The 11,117-nt window shown below is 35.0% G+C and overlaps 1 protein-coding gene across 1 annotated transcript; it reads left to right on the top strand.

Annotated features, from left to right (window-relative positions):
- Window positions 1–5,093: 5,093 nt before the first annotated feature.
- LOC6031763 lies at window positions 5,094–10,846 on the top strand. The gene is made up of 6 exons (XM_001842422.2): window positions 5,094–5,323; window positions 5,381–5,660; window positions 5,720–5,920; window positions 9,904–10,052; window positions 10,124–10,402; window positions 10,458–10,846. Exons 1-6 carry the CDS (start codon window positions 5,204–5,206, stop codon window positions 10,737–10,739), a joined length of 1,311 nt encoding a protein of 436 aa, XP_001842474.2. The 5' UTR covers window positions 5,094–5,203; the 3' UTR covers window positions 10,740–10,846.
- The last annotated feature ends 271 nt before the right edge of the window (window positions 10,847–11,117 follow it).

Here is an 11,117-nt window from a genome sequence, read left to right as displayed (position 1 = left end):
CGAATCACGAACAAAAAAAAATGTTTTCATATTTTTTCATTTGCATGTTTTTAACATAAAATTTGAGTTCTACGACCCCATTTAGTCAAATTTGAGTTGCATCACCAGCATTTTGGCCGCCATCTTGGATTTAAAAATTCTAAATCATTTGAGCGTAGTTTAGGGATCATACATAAACTCGAAAATTAAAAATTAGACAACGAAAAAAAAATAAAATTTCGTGATTCGATTATCCGAAGTGAAATTTTTCCGAGGCCTTCGGATAATCGAGGTGGACTGAAATGCTCTGTATTTCCTTCAATTTAATGAATATTTGCACAAAAATGAGTCAGCATAAGTCAGCTGATTTATTTCATTTTGTTACGCAATCATTGACCTCCTGGTTGAAAATGATTGATTAATGATGATTTTCATTACTTTGGAGTAGAAAAATCGCTACCGAAAAGAATCAACACGTGTAGAGTACTTTTCTTAACAATTTGTGAAGAAATTTAGTCATAATGTTGTCACGGATACAAAATGTATATCTTCCAACGGAATATCATGGACATCAAAACATTAAATCAGTTTTATCAGAACTGTGGTATTTTTAATCTATATTTTTCATGTTGTTAGAACAGGAGTAAAGCAAGGAAAAAATTATAGCAGTGGCCCTCAGCCAGCCGAACCTCGCGGGCAATTTGGCTCATTGAAATCGCAATGAAATAAAAATTTTGACAAACAACTTTTTAATTTGACATTTAAATGTAATTCATTGCTTTCCAACTTCAAAATTGTTACCAAATATGTCGACAATAAATAAATATCAATCAGGTTCAACACCTAAGGACCATCCCTAAACCACGTGGACACCTTAGGGGGATGTTCAGCGATTGTCCACGCTCCATACAAAAAGATTTGTATGGTATGGAAATTGTCCACGAGTGTTCGAGGGGAGGGGCCTAAGATTTTAAAAAGTCAGTTCGAAAACCATTCAAAAAAATGTCATGTGAAATAATTTAATTTTAATTCAATTCGACACTTTAACTTTTAAACTGGAACATTAAGTTATACTTTTATATAAGTTTTTTTTTCATGATGTTTTAATTTTTTTGAAATTTTAAATTATGGTCCTAAATTAAAGCACAATGTTTTTGGATTTGAAATTTCGGAAAATCATGTTCATATTTTTTTGCTAAAAAATGAATTTTCCGAAAAATTAGCTTTTTATATTAAACAAAATCGAAAGCAAATGAATATTCAATTTTTATTTTATAGTGAGCAGTCAGAGCTTTAAAAATCTACCGTAACCCTTCAGGCCTGATGGGTCATATATGACCCAAAAATGATTTTTTTAAAAACTAGCCAGTTTCGTATTTTGGTAAGGATCGTTTTCCAATCATTAACTAATAAATTTTTTTTTTTTGAAAATTCAGGCTTGAAAAGGTTCAGAAATTTTCAGAAATATTTATGATTCAATATTGGTGTTTTTCATCTGCATTTAACCCTCTACTGCCTTTTTATTCGAATATTTTTATTTTTCCCTTGTTCAGCAGGTCATTTTGAGCAACTTTTGTTCTACGAAAATCTTTACTGCTCTTGTTTTATGTTTTTCTTATTTCATTTTTAGTATTTTAATTTGCATTTATCTTGTTTAGTTTATGTTTGTGTTTGGTAGTATTTTGGCCTATTCTACCACCTCCAATCATTACATTTTGCCTATCTTATTTTTTCATGTTTTTAAAGCCACTTTTTAAATTTTTTGCTTGTTTTTCACATTTTCGCTATAAAATGCTATCATTATCATTTAAATTGTAAATAAATGCGTAGAGGCATAGTCTGGGACACTAGAAAAATTACTGCATACTTCTTTTTACTTAAAATATTGGACATGTTAGTAAAAAACACAGCCAAAGTTGACACCTAAAAAATGACATTTTTAAAAACATTGGCAAAGTAACATAAAACAAGTAAAACTTCCAACCCATAAATTTTCTAAAATTTTGAGAGTTCTTCTTTCCAATGCTTTTTAAAGATCAAAAATTGAAAATGGATTTTTGGCGATTTTTTAAATCGAAGCCCGTTTAAAGGCGGGGTTGGGTTGTAGAGGGTTAATGCATGTTTCTATTGTAAAATTGGCTCAAAAACACGGTTTTTTTTTATAATTGTCACCAGAAAATGGGATCATAGGGGTCTTCCAAGCTAAAATTTACACAAGAAAAATTCACATAAAGAAAAAGTGTCTAAATTATGCTTTTTTCACTAAAATGCCAAACACTTTCTTTAAATTCAACCAATTGATTTGCACAACAACCTTTATTTTGCTGCATTTTTTTTATCATTTTCAGGTGCTTTTAGAATTTTGAAATTTAAATGAATATTGCCGTTTGCCGTGCCGATTTATGTAGTTTTTAAACCTCAATGCTTGTGTAATGATTTTCCCCACTTTCCATTTACCTAGAGAGCCTAATCTGGCCAGATGCTAATTATATATGTCCAGAAGGGTGCCCAGAATATAGTTTTTTTTTTCAAAACCTCGCTCCACAAGATGATTATTGTTCCTGGAGCTATTTTAGAACTCTGGGTCAAATATGAGCAAAATTGGTCAACATTTACCAATTGATACTCGAGGGTGAATTTTGTGTGGGAAAAATCGGAAAAATGTATGAAAAACCCAATTTTCTTCCGGTTTTGTCTGTAAGGCACGCTACTTTCATCAAAATATTCTCAAAAGTTAGATTCTTATTGGAAATTTATTGTTCTACAACTTTATCCAACATGCTCAAGCTGTAAAATTCGATCCTGAAAAGCGATTTTAAAATGACATTTTCGTATGAAAAATATTTGATTCACCAACTTTAGGCTCGAACACCAATGGGTTAATCTTAACCAATTTCGCTCAAAATTGACACCGATGCTTAAAATAACCCAAAAACAGTTTTCTGCAACATTTTACCAAATAGTTCGTTCCAAAGCAGCTTTACCCTGAGAGAGAAACGTTAAATGTACCTAAAGCCACGAGAGGCTACTAGTTTAATATCTCAATATCAATCGTATCGTTGAACATATGAAACATAGCTAAATGTATGATAAGATAAAAATCATAAAGAGGTAATACTGGATAAAACAATCATACACTTTCCGCTTTAATTTATTACAGCAAATCGTAAATGCAATGCTCTTTTATCAGAAACAAGCCTTACCCGAAAAACTTCGTCTTTTCCTTTTTTCGTTTGTTGACGTTTTTAGCATTTTCCTTATTTAGCCTCCTATGATCAAAAATTGATTTTACGTAACTTTTCTCATTCAATTTGCCGATGCTCCGGAATCGGTTCCAGAGTGGCCAAAGTTGCCACTTTTTGGCGTAAGAACCTTCCTTGGACTTATACGAACCCAACGCAACAAAGAACACCTCAATCCGACACTCCCTGTTGAATTGATTCGCGTTCGAACAAAACCGTCGAAATTTTTTATATATACAGCCATTCCACGTCAAACAGGAAGTCTCCAAATCAAAAGTGCTCCGATTTGGCTCAAATTTGAGTGGGGTTCCTTGGCCCAAATAATTAGGCGATTAGGGTGGTCCTATCAGAAATAAGTGGTCCAAAAATTGCATTTTCGTCGATTTTCGCAAAACCTTAATTTTCAAAAATCATATCTCGGAACAGCTGAACCAATTTTAGAGCGCCACAATTCAAAGAAAGGTTATTAGTTGGGCTTTTAAGCAAAAATATGTTAAGGTCCAAAAACTAGCTGAATATTTGAAAAGGTCCTATGAAAATTTCATTTGCCGATTTCAAGGTCACGGGACCAAAGAGCCCATGTCTGAAAATATTTTCCCTGATTCCTTGTAATATTTTACATAACATATCAAAATTTGCGGATATCCATTAACACGTTTCGGAGATATGATTTTTAACATAAAAGTGGGTTTTCGACGCGCCGCGCGGAAAATGACGAAATCGGCAAAAATCTACTTTTTCACTAAAACTGCGATAACTTTAAAATTTCAGCGATGACCTATACATGTCTGGGTACTAATTTTTTTGTAATTGAAAGACGCAACTTTTGGTACCCAGACATGTATAGGTCTTCGCTGAAATTTTTAAGTTATCGCAGTTTTAGTGAAAAAAGTAGATTTTTTGCCGATTTCGTCATTTTCCGGTTTTTGCGCGCGGCGCGTCGAAAAACCCACTTTTTATGTTAAAAAAAATCATATCTCCGAAACGTGTTAATGGATATCCGCAAATTTTTGATATGTTATGTAAAATATTACAAGGAATCAGGGAAAAATATTTTCAGACATGGGCTCTTTGGTCCCATGACCTTGAAATCGGCAAATGAAATTTTCATAGGACCTTTTCAAATATTCAGCTAGTTTTTTTGGACCTCAACATATTTTTGCTTAATAGCCCAACTAATAACCTTTCTTTTGAATTGTGGCGCTCTAAAATTGGTTCAGCCGTTCCGGAGATATGATTTTTTGAAAATTAAGGTTTTTGCGAAAATCGACGAAAAATGCAATTTTTTGGACCACTCTATTTCGGATAGGACCACCCTAATCGCCAAACAAAAAAATACGGGTCTAATTATTTGGGCCAAGGAACCCCCACTCCAAATTTGAGCCAAATCGGAGCACTTTTGATTTGGAGACTTCCTGTTTGACGTGGAATGGCTGTATATAGATAGAAGATTGTGCAACGTTTCATTTTTTTAGCAGCCTTTTCTACATTTTCTCAAGCTTCTGTGCTTTTGATCAATTCTATATAAAAAAGTGAATTAAAAATATGTCATCACAAAAAAGGCAAGAGTGCATGACTGCGTTTATATACAATTCTAAACCAAAGTAATGTTTATTCACCATCCTTGATTTTTGCACAAAATATTATCAGCTTAGTTTATCAAAATAAAATATTTAATAAAAAGGAATTTCGATTACTGGAACAAAATACATAGTTTCACTCCATAGCATGCTCCCTTTATATCATGAAAACGACGCCATGGTTCAACGTTCTGTTTAATACAGTTCAATTGCCATCAAAGTGGAAATATGAGCAGATAACGTTGAAATATTTATGGCTCTGGGTGTCTGTCCATTCTCTGTATCAACCCAATATAAATAGCTCCTCAAACACTAAATTTTTCCAGTTTGGATTTGATTTTTTCAAGTGTAACGTTCTAATATAGTCTAGCAAAATGTAGTTTCAAATTCAAAATTGCCACAATGATAAAGGAAAAGCTGAAAGGCAAGTTTTGGGACACTCTCCACTTTTTGTGCTACGACCCAAAACGATTAGTTCGCGTGATAGTGCTCAGTATCTGCAGTGTGGTGGTAATCTTCCAGGTAGTCTCTCCGAAAGTAGCTCCATGATTGTGAATACTCAATCCGGGAATTCTCCAGCTCACAGAATGCTTCCACAAGCTTATTCATCCACCTATCAGCACCCATTCGCGGTTCGAGCTGAACGATTCGATGCAGTACCCGGCGATCACGTTCTGTCGCAATCCGCCGTACAAATTTGACGTGATGCAACGGTACAACCTGACCCAGCACCCAAAGTATGCCAGTGCGTTCAACAAGTTCGACTTTAACGAAAGCACGCTGGAGGAGCTGTTCCGGGAGGCGACCTACAGCAAGAGTGACTTTTTCATCCAGTACGGACTGAATGGATTGGCGGAGAGTGAGAATTTTTTAATGAAATCATAAGTTAAGCTACTCAAGTTAGTGCATTTTTTGCAGATATCGAAATAACCAGTGGAATGCACTTGGATATGGGGCAGTGCTTTACTATGAATCCGCTGGTAACGACGGAGCACTCGTGGAAGGCGGCTGGATATTCGATTCTGTTGATGCACGACACTAGGAATGACGAGTACTTTCTTGGGGACGATGTGCCAGGTTGGCATGTGTTTATACACGATCAGTCGGAAGGGTTTGCAGGTAAAACATCAGAACCTTCCTTTTGGTCTCACTCGAAAAATGCAAAACGAAGCAGAAGTAACTGCAAATGAATTACCTAAAAATTTCAAACCACATGGCTTGAAATAGAGCCGTAGAATATGCGTAGCTATTCAGTTCGGTGTACTTACCATTAGAGTCTTGCGCCGTGCATTGAAGTTTGCCTACTCTGCGGGCGCTTTCGTATGTAATTTCATCGCATGTTCATAATCAGTAGGCTTAGTGATTTTTCACGTAAAAAAGCAGTTTCCACGGGGACCATAATTCGAAAACAAACAAAATCACTAAATTTTTTGAACGAAATATAAGATGGCGATTTCGGATTATTCAATTTTCACTCTTCTAGGATGGAATCTTGCTTGCTTTTATTAAAACAAAATTGCTATTAACTATTAACTAAAATGTTTGAAGTTTAAAAAAATAAATATTGGTTCTGCTGTATGACTTTTTTGATCAATTTTGAAGGAAGTGGGGGTGACATGAACATCAAAAAATATTTGCAGCGGCCCTATTTTATTGAGCAAAAACGAAGCTTCAAACTACAATGTACTTTTGAAATCATTTTTTTATATTTTGGAAAAAATAAATAAAAATTTATACTGTCAAAATCAATGATGGAAGTCGTCACCTTAATTTAGCAACTAATCATCCGACTATCATTTTATATTTAAAAAAAATAAACAATTTTATAAGCATACGAATGGAGCTTACTTTTAACCATCACGAGTTATCGCAATTTTATGAAAAAAAAAAAAAGGTTTTGAAAAGCCTTCTTTTTGTTTCCCTGTTCATCATCCGTCATCGGTGTTCTTGATACGATCGGATACGTCCATCTCTTTGAACTTTTTTTTTTCTTCATAAAATTGCGATTCCTTCAAAAAAACCCAATAATACATAAATTTGGTGTAGTTGTCTGCTCTACATTTTTATTAAACACTTTTACACTCTAAGAATAAACCCTGCCTATAATTCCAGTTGTCCCGCCCGTGTGGATCAATCGGACCGCGCACTGGCTCACAATCCAGAGGTTGCTGGTTCGAATCCCGCGGTGGGCGCTCTTAAATTCTTTGTGTAAATATGGGTATTCGGCGCCGTCGCTCCGTGCCATACTTTCATACACTTAGGAGCCCAGGGCGGCGAAGTCCTTGTAGTTATAAAGGAAGACACTAGTGGTTGGTACTAGCAATGGTGGCCGACAGCTATAAAGTCAACTTCGTTTTTATAATTCCAGTTACAAAACTACGGAATTTTAATGAAAACATATTCTTAGTTAAAAAATTACCCTTCTAGGTTATTCAAAATGTAAGTAAAAAATCTTAAAAAATGACATGACCCACCATTTTCCATTTTTTTTTTTGGTACTTAGAATTATATTTTTCAATTTTGAGTCCTCCATTGGGCACCCAGTTTACATTAAGCCCCTCTAAACTGCATTTTGTATCGTTCTTATTGAATATTTATTAAAGCTAATGAATTTCTTTAAGAAATTGAGATATCGGAAAAAGGATACTTTTTAGAGATTTCAAGAAACTTTCCACAATTTTGACTGAAGCATAAATGTAATCATCAATAAATTATTTGCTTCAGAATTTTTAAAATTAATCGTAAATTTTGATTTCCATTTTTGCTGAGGGGCAAAACACAATTTATTTTTTAATGCAAAACATTTTTTTTTGCAAAAAGAGGTAATTTAGAAGGCAATTGAAAAAAAAATCGTGCCTGAGATTAAGATTTGATAACTTTTAATGTTAAATGGCCCCTTTAGTCATATGGGTCATTCCACCTGAAGTGTGCAAGAAAAAATGCAAATTTGAAAAATACCATCTCCGATTCTGCTCAAATTTGCCAGAGCTGTTGAGACTATCAAAACATGCAAAAATCCCGATTTTCATCCAAATCGGACCACCCCCTCCATTTTTGTACCCTCCCAAAAAATCGACTTTTTGGCGATTTTTGAACGAAACTCCTATCTTCAAACGACGATAACTCAGGAACCACAAATCTTAGAGGATCGGTCTTAGACTCAATTTTGAAGGAAATTGGACGTAGAATCCATTTCCGTGATCAAAATGTTGAATAAAAGATTTTTTCTACCTGTATTGCGCAATTGGAAACTTTAAATGGCCGTATCTAAAAACAGCCCCATTTATTTTTTAAATTTGACCTCACCATCGTATTCCCCGTCCAATTTTGCATTAGAATCACTTATCGACAGAAAGGAATATGTTTCGTTCCAGAGATATCGAATTTTGAAATTTTAAGTATTTGAGATTGGTTATTTATTGAAATAAGTTTTCATCAAAAATAATCATTAGCAAATTAGGCAAATATCGTAGGAAACTACTGTATAATCTTGAATTAAAAAAAATGTATACAGTGAATTTATGTGCTAGCCCACAGGACAGAGCAAGAACGACACGCAATACAGGGCAGAATGGAATTCCCGCAGAGCTAGCAGGAAATTGCAATTGATCTTGTAAGTAACACTTAAGAAAAAGTGTACGATACATTATCGTGTTAAAAATTATGAATTAACATGAATAAAACTCTCGTGAAGCATGATTAAGCAGGAGGATTTCTGGAAAGTATAAAACTGAAAAAATGTAAGAAAATCACAAAGATTAATCGAATTTATTACATGATTAAAATCAAATTAAGTGGTGTTGATTTCGATACCGTCCGAAAAATTATCTTTTTTTTGTCAATCATTTCGAAATCTTGGAAGACGATACAGCTGCTGTAAACATGTATCAGAAGTATATGGTTTCGTTTTTGAAATTAAATGTACCAGAATTGAAAAAAAAGTCATCAATTATTCAGATGAAACTGGCTCACAATATAAAAATCGGTTTAATATGATCATGCTTAATCTTTCAAACCGTAAGGCAGATTTTTGGGATTTTGCTGAATGGCACTATTTTGCTACCGCACATGGCAAAAGCTCTAGAAACCATGAGAATTATTTCATCTACTACATCCAGCTCTACATTTGTTCTCGCTTCAAATAAAAGAAATAATTTGATAAAGTGGGAAGAAATGAGGAATTAGGAAAATTATGAAAACAATAGAAAAATGTTACTTTTTTTTTAAATTGTGTTGTAAAAACGTTGTAGCATTTGCAAATAAATATTAAAAGTTCAAATTTCACCTAATATGGTTCAATGACACTGAGATCAGGAAAAACAGTGCATTCAAAATTACCCAATAAATAATCCTTAAACAAAAAATAGATTGTTCAAGGTATTGACTATCTCTAAATCGTATAATATTTTAAAAATAATTCATCTTACAGAACACCAGGTAGTAATTATTGATCAGCACGACTGAGTGCTTCTAGCAGATGCGGAACGAAACTTATTTTTTTTTCTGTCGATAAGTTATTCTTATGTAAAATTGGACGGGGAATACGATGGTGAAGTCAAATTTAAAAAATTAATAGGGCTGTTTTGAGATACGGCCATTCAAAGTTTTCAATTGCGCAATACGGGCAGAAAAAATATTTAAATCCAAATTGTGATCACGGAAATGGATTCTACGTTCAATTTCCTTCAAAGTTAAGTTTAAGACCGACCCTCTAAGATTTGTGGTTCCTGAGTTATCGTCGTTTGAAGATTGGAGTTTCGTTCAAAAATCGCCAAAAAGTCGATTTTTTGGGAGGGTACAAAAATGGAGGGGGTGGTCCGATTTGGATGAAAATCGGGATTTTTGCATGTTTTGATAGTCTCAACAGCTCTGCCAAATTTGAGCAGAATCGAAGATGGTAATTTTCAAATGCTGTTCCGCTTCAGATGGATTGACCCATATTCAAAGAATGCAAAAAGCTTCATCCGGATAAACAAATCGTAATTCGAGGTCAATTTCATCTAAATCAAACCCTGGAAGAGTCGAGTTCAATTATAAAATTTAATATTCTGTTTCAGTAAAAACAATTTAAACCTTTTTGCCAAATAATGCAATTTTTTTAGAAAACCGCATGCAATCTTCCGGTCGCATCGAGTACCTCTTCGTGGAGGTGGACGAAGAAGTTGAGGTGAAGCTGAGCACCCAGCACTTTTACATGCTTCCGAGTGCGGACAACCTTTGTACCACCGAAACGGACATGAGTTCCACCCGGGTTTGTGTTTCAAGTGAGAAGATTTGTTTTCACTCCTAAATCATTCGACCTTCTTTTTCTTCCAAATCCAGTGCAGCGAGCTGTGCCACTGGCACCGGGTGGTCGACATTGTCGGATGTACCGGTCCGTGGATGCCGGACATCGACGTGGACCAGTGCGACACGGCCAACGAAACGCAGCAGCTGATCAAGCACTACAAGCTGCAGGCGGACCAGGACAGCGTCATCTGCGGGTGCTTCCAGCCGTGCTCGACCACGATCTACACGGCGTTCGTCATGAATCGGAAGAAATTTAACATTACCATTCCTGCGGGTCAGATTTGGTTGTACTACACGTCGAAAATGGTCACGGTATGGTAGCGATCAGTTTGAGCAGTGAATTTGTCATCATTTTTGTGTATTGCAGATCGTGGAGGAGTTCCACGGGTACGATCTGACCCAGTTTGTGGCCGATTTGGGCGGTTCGCTTGGGTTTCTGCTTGGGTTGTCTGTGCTCGGGTTGATCGGACTGCTGGAAAAGATCGTCGAATTGTTGTTCATTCGTAGGTTGATTGCTGAGAAGGTAAGTAAACGGAAGCAGGACAAGGAGCAGCAAAAGGCGAACGATAAAATGGGTGATGAGATAAGTAAGAACTTCAGCAATGAATGTTCGGATACAACACTGGCCGTGGCTGCTGTTAAAAGTTAAATGGGCAATCGTACATCGTTTCTCAACATTTTTTGAATAATTTTAAGGATAATGTATTGTATAATGTTATAATGATGACCCCCAAAACAAAAATAAAATTTAAATGTACAGTGAGAAAAATTAAATCAAATATATTTTTTATGTCGTCAGTATTCATGTTTTATTCCAGTTTCAAAAGCGTTTTATTCTTTGTCTTCATTTAAACTTAAAATCAATTTCTAAACTTTAATCCATATCGATGCTTGCGTGTTATCTTTACCGTTAACTTGGGTAAATCGGGACACATGGGTGATTGTGACAGCTGTTTTAATCATGTATCAGTTTATTATTTCAAACTTCAAAATGTAGATATGGCAAAGTTTGGAAGAAATAATCCCT

Source organism: Culex quinquefasciatus, chromosome 2 (assembly GCF_015732765.1).
Source record: "Culex quinquefasciatus strain JHB chromosome 2, VPISU_Cqui_1.0_pri_paternal, whole genome shotgun sequence".
NCBI classification, from domain to species: domain Eukaryota; kingdom Metazoa; phylum Arthropoda; class Insecta; order Diptera; family Culicidae; genus Culex; species Culex quinquefasciatus.
Note: the sequence above shows the minus strand (reverse complement) of the source record. Positions and strands in the feature narration are given on the sequence as shown.